The sequence below is a fragment of the Lipotes vexillifer genome, unplaced genomic scaffold (genome assembly GCF_000442215.2).
Source record: "Lipotes vexillifer unplaced genomic scaffold, Lipotes_vexillifer_v1.1 scaffold39, whole genome shotgun sequence".
Taxonomy (NCBI): domain Eukaryota; kingdom Metazoa; phylum Chordata; class Mammalia; order Artiodactyla; family Lipotidae; genus Lipotes; species Lipotes vexillifer.
In genome coordinates this window covers 2,508,699-2,533,662 of record NW_006787038.1, presented here as the reverse complement: position 1 = coordinate 2,533,662, position 24,964 = coordinate 2,508,699, and the positions used below count along the sequence as shown (strand labels likewise).

Genomic DNA, 24,964 nt, shown 5'->3' with positions numbered 1-24,964 from the left:
GACTTCCCCGGCTCCTGGCTCAGGCGCAGCCAGTACCTGACATAGTCTCCACTCTTCTTATTCACACTGTAATTGGTCAGGTGCATGAACTGGTTCCGAATATTCTTGGCTCCTTGGTCATATCGTACGGTGGCAAACCTGATAGAAAAGACACAGGTTAAATGTCAGGAACAGGGCTTCGATAAAATACAGGATCAATGAGATATTAATACAGGGAGGTGGCATCCTCCTCAAATACTGAGTGCTTATTAAGTGCCAACCCCCACGCTAAGTGTTTCATGTACAATATCACATTTAATTCAATCATTAAAGCAATTCTCTGAAGGAGGTACCATTATGTCTAATTTTTAAAACAGATATGAGCATTAAAATAGATCTGGGGCATGAAATACTGTTTTCAGAGAACTTGGAAGTAAACTGTCTATGGATATATAGTCCAATAATGAAGCGTAGCTGAGAACTCACTTGAGATTTTCATCATTATTTTAAAGTTAAGCCATTTAGCAATGTTGACTGTTCTTACCAGACAAATTCAGTTTCAGAGTTCAGGCATAGAGTGGGCAGAAAATAGGGTTTTTCTATTGTTGGAATGTTTAAATGAAATAAAAATTAAAGTGGAGGGCTTCCCTGGTGGCGCAGTGGTTGAGAGTCCGCCTGCCGATGCAGGGGACACGGGTTCGTGCCCCGGTCCGGGAGGATACCACGTGCCACGGAGCGGCTGGGCCCGTGGGCCATGGCCGATGGGCCTGCGCGTCCGGAGCCTGTGCTCTGCAACGGGAGGGCCCACAGCAGTGGGAGGCCCGCGTAGGGAAAAAAAAAAAAAAAAAAAAAAAAAAGTTAAAAATATGATCTGGAAGATTAAGTAACTTGCCCCAAATCACACTGACTCCAAAACCCATGTTCTTAACCACGAGATGCTGCTTTTTTGATACAGAACCTTAGACGGATAGGAAAGATGAAAAATGAAAACGAGGTTATTCACAGTCAAGGAAACTGTGTATAGGATGCTGTGGATGATGGGACATTAGCCTGTCAAGAAACACCTGAGTGCCTATACAGTGCCTGGTACTAAAGCATTCTATGGAAAATATTATGCAAAAAGAAAAAAAGGACAGCATAATAATATAAAGACTTAGAACTCACATCCATAGGAAGAAACAGAACTGATCTATAAAATTAAGAAAACTATAATGGCAGCATTAACAGCATACAAAGCCTAAGTCTGCAGAACAGCATAAATATGAGCGTAGAGTGGATTAATTCCTGAATTTGGAATGACGGCAAAAAGAGGGATTAAACACGGAGCCCACTGAAAACAGAGCAGCAATTTGATATCCTGGACTGTTGTCAAAAGAAGACCAAAGTATAAAATATATGTGTCTCTGAAGGAAGTAGCCGAGGAAAGAGAAAACTTTCCAGTGATGCTCAGCATCAACAAAAGTACACTCGAGTCGAACGGTTATGGTAAATATCACCCCCTGTTTACATACCACTCTAACCGTATCACGCTTCACTAAAGTGGTTTTCCCCAGAGGCACAACCAAGTGTGTGAAAAAAAATCCTGGAAGGCCACAAGTTTATTTTCACATGATTTACAAATTATTTACATGTGCTTACTCAGACTATGAAGTCAACGTGAATTTGTACCACACTGAAGGGCAGCATTTAAAACTTTTCTTCTCCTCTATTTCTTCTCACTCACCCACTATCTCTGCTCCCTAATTCCCTGTACTAGAAATCTACAAGAGCCAAAGAAAGAAGAGTGGAAAAAGGAAACATAAAAACAACAAACCAAAAAAGAAACCCCAAAACTAAAACAAACAAACATGAGGCCAGGAGGAAGGACGTGGACAAAGAGAAAATGTTGACCAGGCATGTGTGTGGCTAAGGGGCAAGAGTCTGATGAGCATTACGTCTATGCATGAGAAGGACCTCAGATTTTCCAGAAACTTCCAGCACTTATCACTTAACTTCACCCATGTCACTCCGTGGTGAGTAAACCTTACCTATACATCCCAATCTTCCTTCGTCAGAGATCCTCCAATCAAGCGGGAAATAGTCATTCTCTGAATTCTTGTGAAATGCGAAGGGGGCCCAGGCAGGCCTCACAGAGGCTGCCTGCCTCAACCAGACATTACCTCACAGTGACATACCACCTGCCATCTCTCCCCCAAAATAATGATTTAGAGGGAGGGAAAAGGTTCTGCTTCAGAGAAAGAGGTTTTTCTTCTCTTCTAAATACAAGTACCTGATCTAATTTGGTCAACATGAAAAGAATGGCAAAAGCCCGGCAGTTAACTGTAAACTGGTACCCAACACATCTGTCATTCCTACCCTCCTTTTTTCAATAGGACTGCATCTCTAAAAAAAATAAGTCTTCTTCTTCCTAGTCTTCCTTTTAGCTGGGACATTTATATTCTGAAACTCAGGAAGGACAAGATCATTAATGTTACAGTTCCTCTAAGTATAAGAAGAAGTAAGAATTAGAGAAAACAGAAACAAAAAACTAAGCTCAGCGGAAAAGTTACCCAAAAGGGCAAAAGTGCTACACTCTTTATTTCAGTCAGCTGAACAAGGAATGCAGAAGACCATGCAGAGGAAAGGCAGGTGTATATGCTCACCTTTCCTCCTAACCCAGGAAGAGCTTATGGTTCTCACTAAAATCTGGATTAAACAAACCACATTCAGCTCTGATCGCCATTTTCCAACATTTTCTTCTTATTTTCTAGATCAGAGGTCCCATTAGTCTTAGATCTGGCCTACTAATCAAGTTCTGATTAACCTACAAAGGTTGTTTTTTGTTTTTAAACTTGAATAACTTGGCCAGCATTTAAAATTCAGACCTTCCTTCCTGAAGCCCAGTAGCAGCCAGGGCCCATGTGAGGAAGATGGTGGACAGGACAGGAAGGCAGCTCAGAGGCAGTACAAGGAGGTTATCTAAGCAGGGTGGTGCCCCACAAGGGTCAAAGTCCACACAAGGAGGGCATCTGAATGGGGCAGTGACAGGGACGTTGGGAGACTGGCTATGTACGAGGGAACTGAGTAAATAAATATGTTGAAGATAATAGAAGTCAGATTTCTCACTGTTGGAAAAAAGATAAAAAATATGGAAAGGGAAAAAGCTAGAATGAATGCTGTAGTTTTGAGCTAGAATTGGAGGTATTTGTATGAACTCCTGATTTTCAATATAGAGATACAGAAATAAATATAGATGTAAATGTGTATGTATGTGTACATGTACGTATATCTATACACGTATTCCCCAGGTATGTCCATTGCAAGGACCTGATAGCAGAGACACCCCAGAACAATGAGCATATCTAGCACCTGGATCTGTATGTCTAAATACTATCCTCCATTAAAAGCAACCACTGCTCCTTGGAGAAAATAGTTGATTCCAGGCTGGGACAGAGAAAGAAGATGAGCCTGAAATATCCTGTGCTCAAAGAATGAGGGGACATGTCAGAAGGACACAAAAGTCAGCTTAAACGGGCTCCCATTAGCCAAATCTGGGACAATTTGAGCATCAAAATAAATCATGATAGTAAAGGATTACAACCCATTAAATAACACAAGAATCCTTAAGTCCACATTGGTGTATATAAACAAATGAATAAATGAACAGGATGGAGAGAAAACTCTTCCTGGGAGTAAAATGCCAAATAATAAAAGTAAAAGGAAATGATGGAATTAGAAAATCATTATTCCACAACCATCATAGTAATAATTCATTCAGGCAAGAAACATCAACGAATATTAAAATGGTTGGGTGAAAGTGAGATGAAGAATGAGATTTTACATGGTCTCAAAGTATCTCTTCATAAGATAGTTATTAATTACAGAGGGGAAAACAAAGTAAATTTACAGTGGAGAAATCTGCCAGACATTGTCTTAAGTGCTCAAACACCACTAAATAGTTATCATGTACCATCAGACCTAATGCAATGAAAACATGGCATAACTTCTGTGACATTCTGGCCAAAAATACATAACCTCAGTCTAATTATGAAAAAATATCAGACAAACACAAATTGAGGGTCATTCTACAAAATGACCGGCCTAAATCTTAAAAAATGCTAAAGTCATGAAAGTCAAGAAAAGACAGAGTAAATGTTCCAGATCAAAGGAGACGGAAGAGACTTGACAACTAAATATAACATGTGATCCTGGATTTGGAGCTTTCTGTTATTAAGAACATTATCAGGACAGATGGCCAAATTTGACTGTGGTCTCTAGAGGAAAGTTAAAAGGCAGTTCTTCATACTACTTTTACAGCTTTCCCATAACTTTGAAATGGTTTCAAAATTAAAAGTTTACAAACAAAAGTTTCTCAATAAAAATCTAGATTTTTCAGCCTCCCTTAAAAAACCAGAAGATCTGGCAATACCACCTGTCTTGGTCCATTCAGGCTGCCATAACAAAATACTATAAACTGCATAAACTGTGTAGCTTACAAATAACAGAAATTTATTTCTGTTGGCTGGAAGTCCAAGGTCAAGATGCAGGCAGACAGACAGCACCTTCCTGCTGTGTCCTCACAGGGTGGAAGGGGTGAAGAATCCCTCCAGGGCCTCTTATATTAAAGGGCACTAATCATATTCATGAGGGCTCCACCCTCATGACCTAATCACCTCCCATAGTCCCCATCTCCTAATACCATCACCTTGGGGGTTAGGATTTCCACATATGAACTTGGGAGGTAGCATTCAGACCACAGCACTACCACATATCAATGACTTGCTGCCAATGAATAGTAAATACCCTTTAGGTGGGACATGTGATCTCTGGTTCTCCAGTCTCCACTGGGCCAAACTTTTCAGTGAATGTCCTTGTAAGCATTTCAGTTTGTGACTTGTGATTTAGATCTTCACATATCAAATTTCACCCTATTTAGGTCTGAAAGCTTCAACACAATTTCTTTATTAGAAACACCTAAAAGAGGTAATACTCTACTAGGTAGCCCACAGCCAAGTTTGCAAACACTGCTCCTAACACATACTGAAATTTACATGATGAATTAAGTCTTGAACCTCCCTCTTAATGAAATCAAGATTTAGGAAAAGCTCTCATGACAGAATTTCATAGCCTTGACCTTTAAACAAAAAAAAAAAAAGAAAGAAAAAAGGAATGGGGGGAGGTTCCTACTTTCTTTGTAAATCTGAAACCCTGAGCTCTATTTCACCACCTATGATGAACAGAGAACTATATGCCCTTTTCTCTCTTTTTTTGCCACATTAAAATATATATAGATTACCTTTATTCTGACAAATTCTTAAATCAAAAACTACATTTCCTTTTTGCTTTCTAATATTTCTCAGTGAGAATCAATACAATGATAATAATTTGTCTCAAACTCTTGAATGTGTATGTGAAGGAAGGGTTTCAATGTTAGACATATAGTAGGTACTTGATAAGCACTAACCGAAACTACAGCTGAGTTGCTCGTTCAGGAACTTTACCAACATGGAACTCAAACAAGAAGGAAAGCAGAGTTAGTGGGGTCTTTGGAACTCTCTTCCCCCATTCAAAAACTACTTTGTTCTTCTATGAGTACGACACCATAGTCAGAGTTATAGAGAGTCTAGATGTAGGACAGTTAAACCGAACCCCCCAACCCCGCTTTGATAGTTACATGTTCTAACAAACATTCACTACAAATGTACAAAGTAAGGGAGGCCAACTCTCAGGAGACCCTGGCTGTGGCACATGTTTTATCTTTCAGCAGGTGTAACCATTCAGCGCCAGAAAGGCCTGGAGGATGAAGAGACAGCACCTCAGGCAGCCTTGCCAGGAGCCACTGGGTTTCATCCTGGCCTGACCCAGAAAAATCTTATGGAAGAGAACAAGAGGCCCAAGAGCTCTCTGATCTGCTGTCAACCAGCTGTGGCCGGGAGACTGCCAAAGTGCTGCAGTGACTAGGCAGCGCCCTGCGGAGCCGTCTGGGAGGGGATTACCAGCCTGATCCCCTGGTCTTCAGAGCCAGAAATGACTCAAACTTCACAAACAGCAAGGGCCTGCCAGGGAGGGTGACAATGAGCACTGGAGAGGGTTTTCTTCCCCTTGTTGGTGTCTCTTCCCCCTCTCGCTGCTATGGCAGATTCTGGACAGTGTGCAGCCTGTGAGGTAATCTGAATTCCTTGGCAACCGGCAAGTACCTGAATTCTTTCAAAACCACAGGAATCCAGCAGAGAAAAGGTAAATATCCCTGCGGAGCCAGTGTTAATTAGCAAGGAAGGCTACTGAAGAAGTAACTGGGGGTGGGGAGGAAGGCAGAGGCATTACAAATGCGTTGGGATCTTTTCTGAATTTCCACTGAATAATATGGCTGAGGAGAAGAGAAGCGGTCCCTGACCCGGGCCTTCTCAGTGTCCCATCTTCCCAACTCACCGTGCGGATGGAGCTCTCCCAGTTCCCTGGACGGGCACTTTCATTTCCCCGCAGCTGACAGTGTTACCTATCTTTGGGTCTCTGATATGATAGCACATTTGGTTCTCAACTCAATTTTGTTTTAACTTTTATCAACTTTTACTTTTTCCTGTTTCAGTGAAAATTTGGCTATTAGCTTTGTCTCAAAAAGGGCCTCGTCAAATCATTTAGACCACATACTGGATCCACCTAAAACTGTAAAATCCAGAACAAAGTCTTTTTGGATTCCACCTCTGTCAGGAAAAAAACCCTACACCATTTTGGTAGAGAAAAGCACCCCTCTCTGGAAACTTGAGTGCCGCCTGCTGGTGTAAAACAGTAACATACACATGAAACTCAAAAAGTTGGAAGGGGCAAAACACTGGACTCAAACACCACTAAGACAATTTTTTAAAATGCCTCAATATTGTGCCCACGTATAAGAAAATAATGAGAGTCTTTCTACTTCCTATGTTAATAAAGCAAGTTCAACTGAAATGATTAATCTAGAAAGAAACTGTTTAGGGTATTTTTCTTTAGTAAATTTAAGAAGGTAAAGAATTTACACAAAATTCTTACTTCACAGAACCGTCTTATGAAATGAACTTAATCTTTCAGTCATTAAACATGAATTATGAGGCCCCAAACAAAAGCGATATGGGATAAGACCCTTCTTTTCTGAAGAAGGAAACCAATTACACTGCCACCAGTTCTGTCTCTTTAGGAAAGATTATGGTTTTCCTTTTAGAGCCTCAAAGTAAAATGGTCTAGTGATCTCATCCCAAACTGATTACCTTCAGTAATGTCTATTTAAAACAAACGTGACCCAAGATTACTAGAGGCTGCAGATCTGGAGATGCTGTAGACTACTGTTGAAAGTAATGACACAGTCGAATGGCTTCTGAGGATTAAAAAGCAGGAGATGAGTGCCAAGATACACAGTGGTTAAGACATAGGGACTTAGGCACATGGAAGTTATTGTGCAGAGCAATGCACCCTTGCAGGACTGGCTAATAGCCTGTCATAATGTACTACTGTAAAGCTTTTATATTCGCCTATACTTTTAAGTAAAATAGCCAAAACCCTGAAAATTCTTTTTCTTTTGGTTCAGTTTAACCCAAATTTTTACAAATTTGTTTTCCAAATTATTCTAAGAAAGAGCATCCATTTTTAAAATATATAAATATATATACTCAGTTCCTGCTGGAGGCAAGAGAAGAGTTACTCAATTCAGTGGGTTCTGACTTCCAACACACACCCAATGGCCAAAGCACTAGCACATCTGTAATAAGTTCTATAATAAATATTAGCATTGTTCTCATTTTGCATCTGAGCCATTGAGGCTTTAAAACAATGCCGAATTTTACCAATAGCAAGGGCTATTAATACTGTGGGTGAAATACCTTTGGAATAATTTGCAAAACATATTGCTATGATATCCTTGAGACACAGTAAGCATAAACTTGAGGTCTTTTTCCTATTCAAGAAGCCCAGTTCCATATATACACTACCAAATGTAAGGTAGATAGCTAGTCGGAAGCAGCCGCATAGCACAGGGAGATCAGCTCGGTGCTCTGTGACCGCCTGGAGGGGTGGGATAGGGAGGGTGGGAGGGAGGGAGACGCAAGAGGGAAGAGATATGGGAACATATGTATATGTATAACTGATTCACTTTGTTATAAAGCAGAAACTGACACACCATTGTAAAGCAATTATACCCCAATAAAGATGTTAAAAAAAAAAAAAAAAGTCCAGTTCATGGCAGGACATAATGGGTTCCCGAGAAGGGTACAGGAGACAAGCTGGGTGAGGATGAGTGGAGGGAGAAGGGTGAAGAAGCTCATGATACTCAGGAGGGAAAAGCTCAGACATCTCATATTACCAAATGGAAAATCCTCAGCATCTTATATACCTGAGCACAAGTAAGAGGCCTTATTTCACCTTCTTTTTGTTCTAGATAATATGGAGACTCAGCTTTTATCCCTGTATTTCAAAATATGAGAGCACATGTGTCTAAAAACACTACAGAAAACTTCTTTCCGATGAAAATCTGATTAGTAGTTTGTGCCCAGATACCTGGTTCAGCCCTTTACCGAAACACTGAGAAATATTTTAGTTTTCTCCCTCCTCAATTTTCAAGGAACCAGAGGCCAGAACTAGGGAGCTTCCGTGGCTTTCAGTGTTCCCAGGGTTCAAACTCAAATCTTAGTTAAGAATGTGACCACGCTTATAGATGCTGTCACTGCCACCTAGAGGTGAAGGGAAGACATAGCTCAACCAGGTAGAATCTGGTTAACTGTTCTCACCCTCTGACTCTAGTCACACGATGCATCAAAAAATTTTAGTCTAAAAAATAATTAAAATAATTGAAATCCGATTCTAAAAGAACAGTTTTCAGAGTACAATGATATGTCTTAAAGCACCTACACCTAAATGTGTAGCCTTCTTTTATCCACGGTATTTCCCATCTTTGATGTACATTTCCTAAAATACAGCAACATATATAGGCCATGCTTTTTACAGATGCAAACCACCTCCTAAACTGCTATGCTCTATAAGAAAACTATGCATAAAAAGAACTTCAGAGTTCTTTGGTAAAATATATATATAAGTTTCGTGGGGGAAATACATACATATATATATGTTAGCTTTGTGAGAGAAAAGAACACAAGCACACCAAAGTTATATACTTATTTTAAACAATTTAAAGGGTCTAAAAAAAAACACTGTCAGCTGTAAAATCCTATGGATATGGGAAATGAAACTTCAAACTATTATAAGTTGAACTTTATTTTGTAAGTCACACTACCTTAAAACTTAAGAAGTACCTCAAGAAAAACAGAAATATATATATATATATATATATATATTATACATATATATATATATAAAATCACTGTAAAATATATTACAGACTTGTAGGTGAAAAAAAAAAAGCAGCTAATGCCCACCCTAAATACAAGAGGGCATGAAACAGCTCAAGCCTTCAGCTTTGGAGTCAGATCCAGGGGTTCAAATTCCCACTCCACCATCCACCTGCTGGAGACCTCAGGGGAGTGACTTCAAGTTCCCTTACGCAAAGCCTCAGTTTCCGCAACTGCAAAAATGCATCCACTTCAAGGCTGTTGTGAGCATTAAAATAAATGCTTGGTATATAACAAGTATACACACGTGAGATTTCTTTTTTTCCTTTTTAGACCATTTGTGAACAACAGTGGCCCTAGGATCTTCATACCAATTGCCATTGCACGAAAATACAACGTGACCCTGGATCCCTGCTGGGAAAGGTATGTGTTTACATACAAATGCTTGTTCATATGCGTGGATATGCAAGAGAGACTGTGAAGTGATAAGACTGATTTCTGTAATCTGAAGCCCATCTGGGGACACTCTTATTTTCCTGAGTTGAATACAACAGAAAAAACAACCTGATCTTAATACACTCTCTAACGGGTCAACTCGAATAAACACCCTCCGCTCAAGGTCTCTTACCTAGCCAGTCCTTCTTCATAGAGATAGATGACAAGAGGATCATAGGAAGTCACAAGCACATAGAGGCGCACATCAAACTTGAAATCTGGGGAAAAAATTGGGGTACACAGGAAAAGCTAAGCTCATTTGTCTTCTGTTACAGAAGGAATGGTACAATGTAACAAAGAAATATGAAAGACAGTCCTCCTCTCCCCATGAAACATACACTGCCCACACACCTTCCCTTTTGAGGATAAATAATAATTATACCATACAGTGTAAATATATTTATACATGCATTGTACAGTTTTCATATATATTTGTTTCTGTTATAACATATAAAGCACTTTCTTTTTTATTATGTAAAAATCAACTTCAAAATAATACCGTGAGGTAGGTAAGGAACCAGCTTTATCTCTGGAGCCACAGTTGCCAAGAATTTCACACTAGCTTAATAAAGACTTAATAGAGAAGACTATAAAAACGTTAAAAAAAAAAATTTAGTACGATCTAACCCAATCCAGTCAAAGACCTAATCACAACTCACCATCTATGAGCAGGGGGTTGTTAATGTAACGGGAGACCAAGATGTTCTCTTCCAGGGAAATCTGGTTTGGCTGTTGAGTTAAGAGAAAAATGAAAGGTAGAAATGCAAAGGAATCCTGACTTACAATAAAGAAGCAAAGTTCTTAACCATTTAGAAATGATAATATGGAAAACTAAAACTCTAAGAAAAGGTTTCCTCTAAGCTGCCCATATATTAATTGGTCATATAACACACCACTTCCATAAACACTGTGAGAATCCAATTATAATGGGGGAGAACAAAATTTACACAGCACCTCTCATAATAGAGCCTAAACAGGTTTAAAGATTTATATACATGATATTAAATATTTACATGCCAAGAAAATAAAAGCTACTTAAAAAATAAATTAAAACTTGCTTTCTCGCAAATTTAAAGCATGTTGGATATTTTAGAATACTGCCATTATTCTTACAGGAAGGCTTTCATCAAGTTGCTCAGAGAACTTACAGATCTTTCCACAATGGATCCTGGCATTTTCCCTGTGAAATGGGATGGATATTTCACTGATTCACTCAATAGTGCTTGCTATGCCACTGCAGGTAAAGAATGAACTAGATCTTTTAAATACTTTTTTCAATGAAGAAGAGCTGTCTATACAATAAATAATGATGAGTATGATGGGTATTGTATAAGGCACTGGGGATACAGTGATGAATAAAACAAATGCAATCCCTGCCCTCACAGAGCCCAATCCCTACTCCCAAAGAGTTTGATGTTTGAGTAGAGGGACAGCAAATATATAGAATTTAAAAGAACACAAAGCAGCACACCTACAAGTGCAAGATGTGAGGCTGCAGAGTGGAAAGAGATCTGGAAGAACAATTCCAAGTGAGACTAAAACAGAAAAATCAGTTGTCAGTCACCACAATCCATACAGGACAAAAGAACTCCAAAAGGGAAGTGGCTATAATGATAATTGTGATGATAATAGCTATAGTAGCAACAACAGAAACACTATTAACATTTGCAGGAAAAAAATTTTAATAAATGTACTGAAGATTTGCTATGGGCCAACACTGTTCTACTCCTTCACAAGCATTATTTCATTTAATCTTCATCCAACCCATGGTAGGTATAACATCATCCAAATATTACAGATGAGGGAAGAGTCAGAGAGGGTTAGGAACCTGCTCAAAGTCACACAGCTAATAAGTGACAGAGCACCATTTGAACCCAGGCAGTCTGCCTCAGAAGCTTAATTCTTAAGCACTATTTGCACCTTTTCTCACAAGTTCTGACCTAAAATAACTGTCCAAATTTAAAAGTTTGCCTTTATAATAATGCATTTGCTATCCCAAGTACTAAAGTCATAAAATAAGGATAATTGTGTGACCCATAACATCATACACAACCACAAGAAGCAACTCCAGGGTCAAGATAATGAGATTCTTCTCTCATTTCCCACTGTTGCCATCTCAAACTCAGAACACGACATCACAAGCCATCTCTATGCATCATACGGACACTACAACATCACTACTGATTCATACTCTGGACTTGGTGACCCACACCATTTCCTGATCGGTTTCTCACATGTACTATCTCTATTTTGAGTCAGCTTAGTATGTAAGAACTGAAGCAATCACAGTACAAAGAAGCAAGCTGCAGGCTGTGTTCCAAACCTAAAATTAAACAATTGCAGCTCTTTTTCTACTAAGTAACACCTACAGGCTACAACAGATATGTAACCACCCAACTCTACTTGGAACCAGAGACTACAATGGTAATGGTCTTCACTCTATGACACATCTAACATCCATGCCCATTTCCTCTTTTCTCTTCCTCATCATATACATTTGTCCTTTGAATTATGCAGAACATAATCTCTTACATTATTTCGGCAACTTTAGTATTTGTTCAATGGTCTATACCTCTCATTTCTATCTGCACTAGTAATTAAATTGTAAGCTCGCTGAAGAAAATAATTGTTTGAGTACAGTTTTTTTGTATAGTGTAATATACTGATAAGCAACTAACGAAATTTTTGACATCTTCAAGCCTGTCTCCTTTTCATCCATCCCCAATTAACTCATTTTAAATGATGTCAATTCTAAGCTGAAATTGCCCTCCCAAGTACGCTAAAGCAAGAATCTGAATTGTTGGGAAAGTTGGAAACCCATCCATTTTTCTAATTCAACTTTAAGATTAAAGCTCATGGTATCTGTTAAGTTATTGTAAGGTAGACTGGTACAGTGGTTAAGAGGGCACGCTCTGGAATCAGCAAGACGAGTTAAAATCTTCACTTACTATGGAAGGAATAGTAACTACCTCTTAGGGTTCTCATAAAATCTAAGTGAGATTATATTTGGAAGGTACAGTGGTAGGCACATAGTAGATGCTCAAGAAATATCAGTTAGTATTATTATTGCAAACTCAATAGTATCTATGTGGTTCCATTTACTGAGTTCCACAACTCAACAGCATTCCTCACGACGTGCCACACACCATTCTGCTCAGAGCAGTGCACTGATTTATAATGAAGATACATAAGCATTAGGAGATGATCCCTATTCCTGAAAAGCCTTTAAGGAGTGGCAGCACCTGGCACACAACAGGGACTCCCTAAATATTTGTTGAACAATGAGAAAAAATGGAGAGCACCTAAGAAAACATAAACAAATAGAAACAAGAGAGCTGTACGGAATTATATTCACAAATATAGGAGTGAACAGAGCGACCAAAATACTCTCCTGATACTTCCAAATCTCAGAGAAAACACTAGTATTTTATTTACCGTGAATAATGTGTGAGACAAGGATGATTAAATTTGACTTCCATAAATCAAATTCATACCTTAATCAGAAAACACCAGATCTTTTCCCTCCTTGATTTGAATATACTAAATTTGGAAAATATGGCATTTAGTCACAGTTACTGCAGGATCTGGAGCAAACACAACTCTGTTCCTTTATGCTGTATTTTCAGAGCTAAAAAGCACATCATTAAGAGACCACGTTCGCCAATCAGCCAAGATGCTTCCATCTGTAGGAGCTCACACTCCTCTCTCTACAGTATTACATAAAAGTAATGCTTCTTCTATCCTTTATCCTATTCTCATAATGGTAAAAGTTGATATTTGCAGATATTTTCCAAAAGGTTATGACTATTAGGGGGAATTTTTAATAAGAGGCCCTCTCATTCCTCACTCCAGTGGGAAGACAGGGAAAGATGTTTTTATTTGGCCCTCACACCTAACTCTGCCCTCCCTCCCCCGTCCCTCACTGGAGCACTCCCTCTCCCTCCCCCTTGAATCTAAAAGGAAAGCAGGCAGCAGCCTTGGAAAGAGTTACTTCATCCAGTTGGCTAATGGGTCACATATTCCATGGGAAAGGATCCAGGTATGGAAAAGAGGAGATGGTTAGGCCTTGTGTGTAAGGAGGGAGAGAAGAGTATTAACTGCATGGTTTGTAGGTCTGGGTAAAAGGTGATAAAATTCCAGATTTGGAGAAAAATGGGAATATTTTGCCATTATGTCCACATGTTGCCAGCTCCCCTGGTGCTTGCTGGCATCTTCCCAGGCTTCTGTCTGGCACTTCCACCAAAGACCTCAAAGAATCAGACTCATTCCAAAGCTTCACTGAGCGGGAGGTGGCAGGCAAAGGGTCCTGCCAAGTACTTTGATCTCTGCAGGGGGTCTCTAGGGAGTCAGCCCAGGGAGATGTGGGAGGGAGAAGGAGAGCCTGCCAAATACATTCTCTAAAGACTTGTCACCCCCTTTATGAGACGCGCGCGGCATCCAGGGAAGAGTCAGGGCATGGGGTTCTCAGCCCCACCAAAGAAAGTTTAACTTTTCTATTCTTTATGATGTTGGTTTTAAAATAACAAATCACCAGGGCAAAAGAGCATTCCAAGAGAAAAAAGTCCCAGATGAGCTGGGAATAGATCCTATTCTTTTTGACTCATGTCTAAGAAAATAAAAAGCAAACTTGTACCATAGTTGACTTTCAATAGCAATTCCATTTGGCAGCTAAAACCCAAACCCAAACTAGTGCCGTCTATGAGATTCAAACAACACTGGAGCTCCTGGCACGAAGCTGAAGGAAAAGCTGTTGGACAGGAGCCTTCACACCAAGGTCAGAAGAGAGACAAGAAAAGAGAGATCCAAGGCTTATGAGCAGTGCCTTCTGTCACAAGAGACCCAGGGCAAAAGGCCTCCAGAGTGACCCAGGGTCAGGTAGCAGAACTTGGAGCCTGGGCTTGGGGCTGTATAGCTACTGCCTCAGAACCAGATCCTATATTTCTTCAGCATGAAAGGTCTGGCCATCAGTGTTTACTGTACAGTTTTTAGTCCAGACTGAATTTAAGGATTTTCCCATATGAAAGACCCCTTAGAAAGTTAGTTTCTGCACATATAGGAAATAGCTCAGACCATGTGAAAAGAAAGAGAACTGGGGAATTTGGAATGGTGTACCGACCACACACATGACATATCCGCCTCCCCCTCTTCCCTTCCAGAGTCCTACCTAAGGACAGAGCCTCTCACTGCCGTGGCCTCTCCCACTGCAGAGCACAGGCTCCGGACGCACAGGCCCAGCGGCCATGGCCCACGGGCCCAGCCGCTCCGCGGCATGTGGGATCCTCCCGGACCGGGGCAGGCAGACTCCCAACCACTGCGCCACCAGGGAAGCCCCAGAGTAGACATTTTTAAACGTCTGAAATGATAACAAGGCTAGAAAACAGTTAAAGGAGCCAACAAAAGACCAAAGGTTTAAGGAAATCCTGAAAGACAGAAAGAAGATGGGAACAGGTTGAGGAAACAGAGCAGAAGAAGCCCCAGCCCCAAATATCAGAGGTGAGAGTGATCTTCCCAAGGAGACTTCTGAGAAGTTCCAAGCTGGCAGTGAACTAACACAAAGAGCAAGAGTGAGCCAACAGACAAGAATCAGATAATTAATTAACAAACAGCATTTAAAACAGTGCGGCCGGGCTTCCCTGGTGGCACAGTGGTTGCGAGTCCGCCTGCCGATGCAGGGGACACGGGTTCGTGCCTCGGTCCGGGAAGATCCCACGTGCCGCGGAGTGGCTGGGCCTGGGCCTGCGTGTCCGGAGCCTGTGCTCCGCAATGGGAGAGCCCACAACAGTGAGAGGCCCGCGTACCGCAAAACAAAACAAAAAAAACAAAAAAACAGTGCGGCCAACAGGCCTTCTCCAACAACCAAAGCTTTGCCCTCAGGATGAAACCTAACAACTGTCTCGGGAGGACATCTTCTGCGGGTGGGCACAGGGATCCCACAGAGGAGTGGAACTTGAGGCCACTGCATCCCTACAGCAGACACAAAAGTGAAGAGAGAGGAAAGGTAGCACCGCCCCACAAGGAAATCACCAAACTCTTCCTTTACAGCCACAATCAGGCAGGGCCCTATTTTGGCAAAGGGGGAAGGAAGAAGCACGCTTCCTCACCCACATCCACCTAAGGTGCGGCCTGACGTTCAACACACTTTGCCCTCACACAAAGCACAGTCAGCCTCCTATCCAGTGAGATGTTATTAGGGAATCAGTCCTACACAACAGTAGGGGAAACCCAGGCCAGCTGTCAAAATTTCAATCAGTCTAGTCTTGTTCATCAGTGTGACTCAACATCTAAGGTCACTGAAATTGAGAAAACCCAAAAGCAGGAAAAAAAAACACAATCCCATGAAAATTTGTGAAACAAAAGAGAACTTTAAAAAACTTTCAATTCATACCCTCAGAAAGACCCACCAGCAAACTGCATCTATTAAGCAACAACAGGCTGTTATCACACACACACAAAAAAGGCAAATGAGAAAGTAAGAGTTTTTGTACCTTATGATAGCCAATATAGAAACACAGTAGATGGAATGAATGATAAAATGGACAGAGCTCCAACTGGTGATCCAGAAGATAAAGATGGGAAAAGACAGAGAATTTAAAATGAGAGAAAAGTTGACATGAAGAAAACACCCAGAATGCCTCAAAAATAAGTTCCAGAAGCAGAAGCATAGACAAAAAATGAATGATTTTTCCTGAACTAAAGAAAAACATTAGCTTCTAGATTGAAAGGGCTGACCGAATGTCCAGGAGGAAGAATGAACAAAGACCCAGACTGAAATATTGGTTAAATTTCAGAATTCCCATCTGTAAAGTTTCTACTGAGTTTAAATTTTTTACTCAACTTATAGATAAAGCAGAAAAACTGAATCATAGTTACTGAAGAGAATGTAAATATCATAAACCTTTAAAATATAAAAATAATAAAAAGTAATCAAACCTAGAGATGTACTGTGGAAGGAAGGGTAGGAGGTGATACGAGTGCAGTGAATATCAAACTGAGAATTAGAAACAAAATGTAAAGTTGAGAAAAGAAGAAACATAAATTAACTGTATTAGGTTACTATTGTTGTTAGTCTAGCCAGTGAGACTGGGGTTGGGATTTTATTTCATTTACTCTGTATATGTATTCAACTGAAAAACAACTTTTAATGAGGATTTTGCAAAGAATCAAGATATTAATGACTTTTGGGGCTTCCCTGGTGGCGCAGTGGTTGGGAATCTGCCTGCTAAGGCAGGGTTCGAGCCCTGGCCTGGGAGGATCCCACATGCCGCGGAGCAACTGGGCCTGTGAGCCACAACTACTGAGCCTGCGCGTCTGGAGCCTGTGCTCCACAAGAAGAGAGGCCACGATAGTGAGAGGCCCGTGCACCGCGATGAAGAGTGGGCCCCACTCGCCACAACTAGAGAAAGCCCTCGCAAAGAAACGAAGATGCAACACAGCAAAAATAAATAAATACATTAATAAACTCCTACCCCCAACATCTAAAAAAAAAAAAAAAAAAAGGGAATTCAATGAAACTTATGGAGGCCTCATTCTCCCTTCTAATCCTAATTCTTAGAAAAAAAAGATATTAATGACTTCTGAAAAAAGAAGAGGATGAGGAGGAAGAAGAAGAGGGGGGACGGAGGGGAACAGGAGCAGCAAGGATGCCATATGCCAGATTAAGGTTAATTTGCCTGATGACCTTGAGGGCAGGAACCCACAGTTCTCCTCACAATAGGAACTAAATGTATGTGCTACCAATTAATGCTTAGCGCCAAGGAATTAGCAAGGCAGAATGCTGAAAGCAGGAAAAGTACCTCTTTTCTGCTGACACCAAAGGCTGCCCTCCCCCCAAATTCAATCCAGTGACTTATTAGCCATAGAGTAACTGTTGGCATGGGAGGAGGTTACTGCCAGTAAGGTGAACAGTAGACTCATACCCCTCCTCAAATCACACTTCTGAATGCAGACTTAGTAGCTAAGACAAAGGGTGAAGCAGGGAAGAACAAACACGGGGCTAAGTATGCCACCCGCTGCATACTTACATTGTTGATCAGGTAGACACCCCGCCCCCTGGAAGAGGCCACTGGTTTTACTATCCAAGGTCCCCGGTCCTTTGAATATGAATCTGCTCAAAATATTGGGAGACAAAATAGGGGAGAAAGAAACAAAGAGAAAGAAGGGACATGAGTTTATTATCTTAAATTTTAACACTAGTTATCTACTCAGGTACCCAAAGAATTTTCCAAATTTCTAAGTGGAGGACAGCAACTAAAATAACCTGTATTTTTGGACTAGCCTTAAAAATGAAAACAGAGAAAGAGAGAGAAAGGAAAGAGAGGAAGAGACGGCAATATTACATATTATATTTCTTCCACCATTTCCCCTCTTGAATGAGAGGATGAAGACAAAATAAGGCAAATATCTGGATGTTAGTCTATTACTGTCACAAACAACCTTCACGAATCTTTGATATCCTCACCTCCTTTAACTAAAGGACCTCCAGAGGCTCACACTGCAGACGGTGACAGTGTTGAGTCAAAGTCCAGATCCCCTAATATGGTTACTTTCCTCAAGCAGTTTCTCTGAACTTATAAGAAAAAATCGCCTTAAATAAAACAATGTGAGTGGCAAGGTAGGACAATAATTGACAAGTGGTTAAAAGGTGCCCTTTACTTTTGTTCCTTTCCCAGGTTCAGGTTTACACTTCAAATACCTTTGGATCATAGGAAAAGAAAACACACAACCAATATGAGGAGTCCCAGAGGCCTGCAGATGGCTCCGGCCTCCACTTAGGGAAGGTCTGTGGACCCGAGAGAGAAGCAGAGACAAAGGACTCGCCCTCTGATAGGAGCCAAACTGTCTTTTCAAGGCCTTCCAACAGGAACTTGACTTTGTCGGTGCCACAAACCATTTCACCAGGAGAGAAAGAAGACCTCCTTGTCCTCTCTCCGCCACCCTCCCCTGCTTTTTCCCTTGATGTGACCTCACAGAATTAGAAAAAATGTCATGTGCCACACAGAATGTAAAACTCCGTGAGCGATTCCACTTCTGGGAATGTATTCTCTAGTCCTGCTCACACACATTGGAACATTCTTTGTGAAAGATTATTCAGTGCTGCATTTTAATAGCAAAAGACGTCCATCAACTAATTAAATACACTATATTGTATCTATAAGAGGGCCAGCAAACAATTTTTTGGTAAAAAGCCAGATAATAAATAGCTTAGGCTTTGCAGGCCATGCAACTATTCAACTCTGTCATTGTAGCTCAAAAGCTACCATAAACAATACGTAAACAAAGGAGCATGGCTGGGCCCCAAAAAACCTTTATTTATGGACACTGAATTACCTATGATTTCCACATGCCACGAAATTTTCTTCTTCTTCTTTTTTTTTTTTTTTGCGGTACGTGGGCCTCTCACTGCTGTGGCCTCTCCCGTTGCGGAGCACAGGCTCCGGACGCGCAGGCTCAGCGGCCATGGCTCACGGGCCCAGCCACTCCGCGGCATGTGGGATCCTCCCAGACCTGGGCACGAACCCGTGTCCCCTGCATCGGCAGGCGGACTCTCAACCACTGCGCCACCAGGGAAGCCCTATTCTTCTTTTGATTTTTTCAAACATTTAAAAATGTAAAAATCATTTTTAGCTCATGGGATACATATAAAAAGGCATAGGACCAGATGTGACACAAGGGCTGTAGTTTGCAGACACCTGCTCTACATAATGAAATATTAAGCAGACACACAAAATAAGAATGTTATTAAGGAACAGAGAGGGAATGAGCTCAAAGAGACTGTTGAGTGTTAAGAAGTAAAGTGCAGGGCACTGGGTATTGTATGCTCCCGTCTGTTCACATACACACTCAAGCCATGTGCCAGTAAGTGCAGAGAATACCTCTAGAAGGATATGTAAAAATACTAATAACATTGATCACCTCTGGGGAGAACTGGATGACTGAGGAAAAGAGGAGAAAAAAAGCTTTTCACCGATTATTGTTTTGTATTTTTTGGGGGTACCGTGACTATATTACCTACATAATTTACATAATTTTAATTTCCTGCAATAGATGGCATATTTATATAAGACAAATTAAATCTCTATAAACTGAAGTCACTGAATAGATGTATATATATACACTTTATATATTTTTCCCATTTTGCCATTTTCCCCAAATTCTGAGGATACAATAGTTTGAGAACAAAAGGAACAATTAATAGTAAAATAAAACAAAAAATTTACAAAAATTTTTAAACTTCATTCATTCATTCAATACTTCTAAGTACCCAACCCGTGTTACGCAGTTTGCTAGTATGGGGCATGCAGAAGTGAAAAGACAGCAGAAAGGCAGGCCCTAAGCAAGTAATTAGACACACTGAGCTCACAAAGAGGAAGTGAGGGAGCTACATACAGCAATGCCGAAGAAAATGACCAGACCTGTCTGAAGACAGTACCCCCTGTGGTGACAAGCGGACGCAGAAAATGCTCATTTTCAGAAAAGGGAAAATCTAGCTAAATGCAACTTCTGCCATCTAACGCGTTTAATAAATCTTACTTTGTGGACTAGGCTTATCAGAAGTTTCTGCTGCTTCTGGTGCTTCACTTTTATCATGTTCTTGAAATTCTAAATATCAAAAAAAGTGTCTTCATGCTAGGCCTTTCTCCTTGATTTGTTGTATTTCAGAACAAGGACTGATTTCTTTCACAGGTTCCAAAAATGTGGGTCAGAAGCAAAGCAAGGCAAAGAGCTTGGCAGCCTGTCAGGATGAAGATATACTCGACAGGGCCTGCAACTCTTTCTGGTACCTTCCAGGTCCTATGGTGGCAGCATGCTCAATCTAATGGAAAGAGCACTGAACCAGGAGGAGGAAGATCTGAGTTCTAATTCTGACTTTTCTAATTCTGGGCAATTTGCTTAAATTATCCAGTCTCATCTTTAAAATGAGAGGTTTAGTCATTTGAATTATGAGATCTCTCATAATCCTACTATTATGATTCTATAAATTTATTGATTACTTTGAAATCCAGTCATCTGAAATTAACTGGCTGACATTAAAGTTTTGCTCATTCCTTAGAATTATTTCTATCTCTATTGCAACTAAAGATGACCAGAGGATGCAATTCTGGGCAGTGAGAAGTAAACAGAAACCTGCCAGGGCGTGGGGGGGAAAGTTCTGCTTTTCTGATATTGGCGCCACCCTGCCTTCCTTGTTTCCTTCTCCCTGCTTAGAAAGCTGTCCACGGCTGGGGAGTGGCTGCAGTTGGCAAGATTCTTAGTTAGGTTCTTCGGGGTCACAGACCTCCGACTGTACTATATACTGTTACACTAGCAACAGTGGCACCAGGAATCTAGCAAGATCTGGTCTGTATATTCCAAGCCCCACATTTTGATTACTGGGAACAGTTTGGCAGTATCCAGGCTTTCACATCTCTTGAGGCAGTGTCTGGTCTCTGGGCTAGGTCTCTACAGAGATGGATTTCAGGTTTTCTCTTATTAGAACAAAAAGCTATACAAATTCATGAGATCCGCCTTGGCTGGTCTCTCTAGAGTCTTCAGGCAATCCTCAGGTCTGTTCCTTATCAGTTCCCTTTCAAAGGCTCTTTCGCAGGCTAGTCACATGCCTTTCTGCTCCTCTCAAACACCCAAACCCATCCCTAGGCCCCTCATTCCTGGTATGTGCCCTCATCACCCTCTCACCAAGAAGGCTGGGAATCTGTAACATAAACCCACTCACCTGCTTTCCTCTCCATCTAAAATGTTACCTGGATGACCATTTAGCCTTCTTCTTTCTCTCCTTTTAGGGGAGAGACACGCCCTCCTTCCTGAAGTTCACCCTTCTACTTGGGCTCTTGACTAAACCCTCTCCCGCCTCCTCTGGGACCTCATTCCCTTGCTCATATCTTCAAGGTCTCTCTCCCCTCTGATTTCTCTGTAGTTCTTCTTCTTTTCCTTTTTCCCTTCCTTGGTAGTAACATCCACCTCCATATCTGCAACTTCCAGAGCCTATAACTCTGGCCAGAACTCAAAACTGCCTTTACAACTGCCTGCAAAACATCACCACATGGAGGCCTGTAGGCACCTCAAATCCACACCACGTCCAAAATGTGACACTCCTCTTGCCCTTCAACACTTTTCCCCTACGTCAGCGGTCCCCAACCTTCTTGGCACCAGGGACTGGTTTCGTGGTTCCACGGCCGAGGGGTTGGGGAGTGGGGGGCAGGGGTGGTGGTTCAGGCCGTAATGCGAGCGGTGGGGACGATGGGGAGCGGCAGGTAAAGCTTCACTTGCTCGCCCGCTGCTCACCTCCTGCTGTGCGGCCTGGTTCCTAACAGGAACCCCGGGGGTTGGGGACCCCTGCTCTACATTCCTCGTTACACTACCTGGTTAAAGACTTAATGCTCCTCCCAGCTTCTCAGACTCACACCTTTGACCTCTGCCTCACTACTCACAGCCACTTAGTAAACTGTGTTTATTCTACCATTCATTCCACTGCCTCCATTCCATTCCAGCTACCTAGCTCAGTCTATCTACACTTTTTACCTGGATTATGACTTCCAAAGCGACCACTGTGTTTCTTCCCCCTGCTCCCTCCAATTCATTTCATGCAGTTATTTTCCTAAAGGCCAACCTGTTCATGTCACTTGCCTTCTCAAAAATGTCCTATTGCCTGTGCTCAAGCAAGCACTGGAAGGTCAGGAACACAAGTGTCATGGAGAAAAGGGAATTTCTGAGTTATAATATGCTAGGTAGACAGCAGAGGAAATGAAGAGAACTTAAAACAGACTTTATGAGGAAGAGGAATGTCTCTTTGAAAGAGGAAGTGGTAGGAAGAGGCAAGTTTCTCCCCTAATATGTAAACTTAGCAACACAACTGACCTACTAATGCTGGATTTCTCCCCAGTGGATTTAAGTGTAGAGGTCACAGACTCTGGACTACTGGCAAAGAATGCCTGGCATCCTGGCAGGACTGAAACCAAGAAGCTTCCTCTTTACCATCACATCTTCCCTGGTCCCTCTTCTAACCACACAATAAGTCCCCGCTGTGGTCTTTGGGAGGCAACAGCAATGCGGGATTTGTTTTGAGATTGAAGAACATCATTTGCCTGTAATAACTGCCCTGGGGCTCAATGTGGTGGCTTTGGGTTGCAGCTATATTCATTCTATGTGTGCTACTGACCTTCTGAATTCATTTTTGTTAGAATGTAGAAACTGTAAGAGTTTGAATAATATGCTGAAGAAACGGGGCTTCCCTGGTGGCGCAGTTGTTAAGAATCCACCTGCCAATGCAGGGGACAGGGGTTCGATCCCTGGTCTGGGAAGATCCCACATGCTGCGGAGCAACTAAGCCCATGCGCCACAACTACTGAGCCCATATGCCACAACTACTGAGCCCATAGGCCTAGAGCCCCTGCTCCGCAACAAGAGAAGCCCACGCACCGCAACGAAGAGTAGCCCCTGCTTACTGCAACTAGAGAAAGCCTGCACGCAGCAACAAAGACCCAAAGCAGACAAAAATAAATAAAATAAAATAAATAAATTTATTTAAAAAAAAATATGCTGAAGAAACAATTCTACTGAAACACAGGTCAGGCTTGAACGCATGGAGGAACTCTAACTCTATCCAATCTTCTGAATGAGCATCCAGCCCTCAAACTGCCTCCAAAGGGTGGGGAAGAACCACAGAATAAGAGATAGCAGAAACGAGAAAGGGAATTTTCAACTTAATATCCCTTTAGTGCTTACTAGGAAATTATTCTGGACTCTGATTTCTCAATAGGAATTCAACAGCAGGGAGTTCACATCAGGAATGCTTTTACGTTGCTAACATGTTAGTTGAAGCATTTTTATGCTATCATGTTGGCTTATTACACAATTTTTTACTTTTATTATATAACAATACATCTCTACATAACTTGAAATAGGAAATATTATTGCACATTTATTAAGTACCCATCAGGCACCACTCCAAGTGCTTTCCATGTGTTAACCTATTTAAACATCCCAACAACACCACAATGTCAGTACTAGTAACAGTCCCATTTTACAGAGGAGGAAGCTAAGTCACAGGAGGTTTCAATAACATGGCTAAAAATCCCATAACAAAAATTCCTAACTATAAATGTTCAGCTTTGAGTGCACTGTAGCTTTGAAGTTAACTTAATTCATCTAGTGAATACTCTACTCTGACCCATTTCAGAGCCTTCTGTGGGCAAACACTGAACTGCCAACCACTGGTCCCAGCGGGGTAAACAAGTGCTCTCAGAAGAATGGCCTCCCCAAGGTGGGAGCAAGAGACCCTGTGACCATTCCTGATGCAAGTCCCAGAGGATGAACACCGCACTGCGTGACCAGATCAGACCACTAGGTCCAACGGGTTAAAAGAATCAAATGTCAGGAAGTCTAGAGAAAAATTTCTCTTCCTCTCTCCATGCTTCCTCTACCTATAAGACAGGAAAAGTCTTTTTCTTGGACTTACTGAGAAGAAAACTGTCTTGCTGTCCTCTCTGTGTGTCATAACTGATCCTCCTCACAGAAGTGACTTCTCCCATGGGTGGTCCTGGGAAATGGTCATTGTGTGCATACGCCCACTGTCTTGGCCACAAAGCACAGTGGTGAGGAGCCTGGCTTCTGAAGCCAAACTGCAGGGTCTGGATCCTAATCCCACCATTTGCAGCCACATAACTTACAGAAAGATACTTAACCTCTCTGTACATTAGTCTCCTCACCTATAAAGCTGGGAACAATAACAGTACCTACCTCAGAATAGAGGCACCACTTAGAAGAGGGCCTAACAGAAGGGAAATGTTCATTAAGTGTTAGCTATTATTATTTTTCCTATTTAGACTCTCACAAAAGACCTGCCTCAAACCTTCTCTGTATTCGTGCCTCTTCTGTGCTCTAAGCCTACTGAGGCAGGCATTGCCCGCCATGGGGGGAGAGTCCAAAACAGCCCATCTCCTCTGCTTGGACCTGGGGAGGCAAGTTCACTTCAAGACAAAAGAAGCAATGAGACTTGGATGCAGGCCATGCATTCCCAGCTAGCTTTACCACCAATACAGCAGACGTTCACGTGCCTATTTTGCTCCCATGAATATTTTTCAATTAGTCTGTACTCCAAGGAGAGAGAGTGTGACTAACTGGTACCTCTAAACCCTAACACCAAAAGATGCGTGATACGTGTACCCCAAAGAACATAAGTCACACAAGTCCAAAAATCAAGGGGA

At 41.5% G+C, this 24,964-nt stretch overlaps 1 protein-coding gene across 1 annotated transcript in view; it reads right to left on the bottom strand.

Annotated features, from left to right (window-relative positions):
• TTLL5 (tubulin tyrosine ligase like 5) overlaps positions 1-24,964 on the bottom strand; it is a 318,465-nt gene that overhangs the window by 259,926 nt on the left and 33,575 nt on the right. Inside the window, exons 7-10 of the mRNA XM_007459755.1 lie at positions 17,786-17,868; positions 10,424-10,493; positions 9,898-9,982; positions 37-138 (exon numbers count right to left, since the gene is read on the bottom strand). Coding sequence (XP_007459817.1) covers positions 37-138; positions 9,898-9,982; positions 10,424-10,493; positions 17,786-17,868 — 340 coding nt within the window. The remainder of the gene's footprint in view (positions 1-36; positions 139-9,897; positions 9,983-10,423; positions 10,494-17,785; positions 17,869-24,964) is intronic.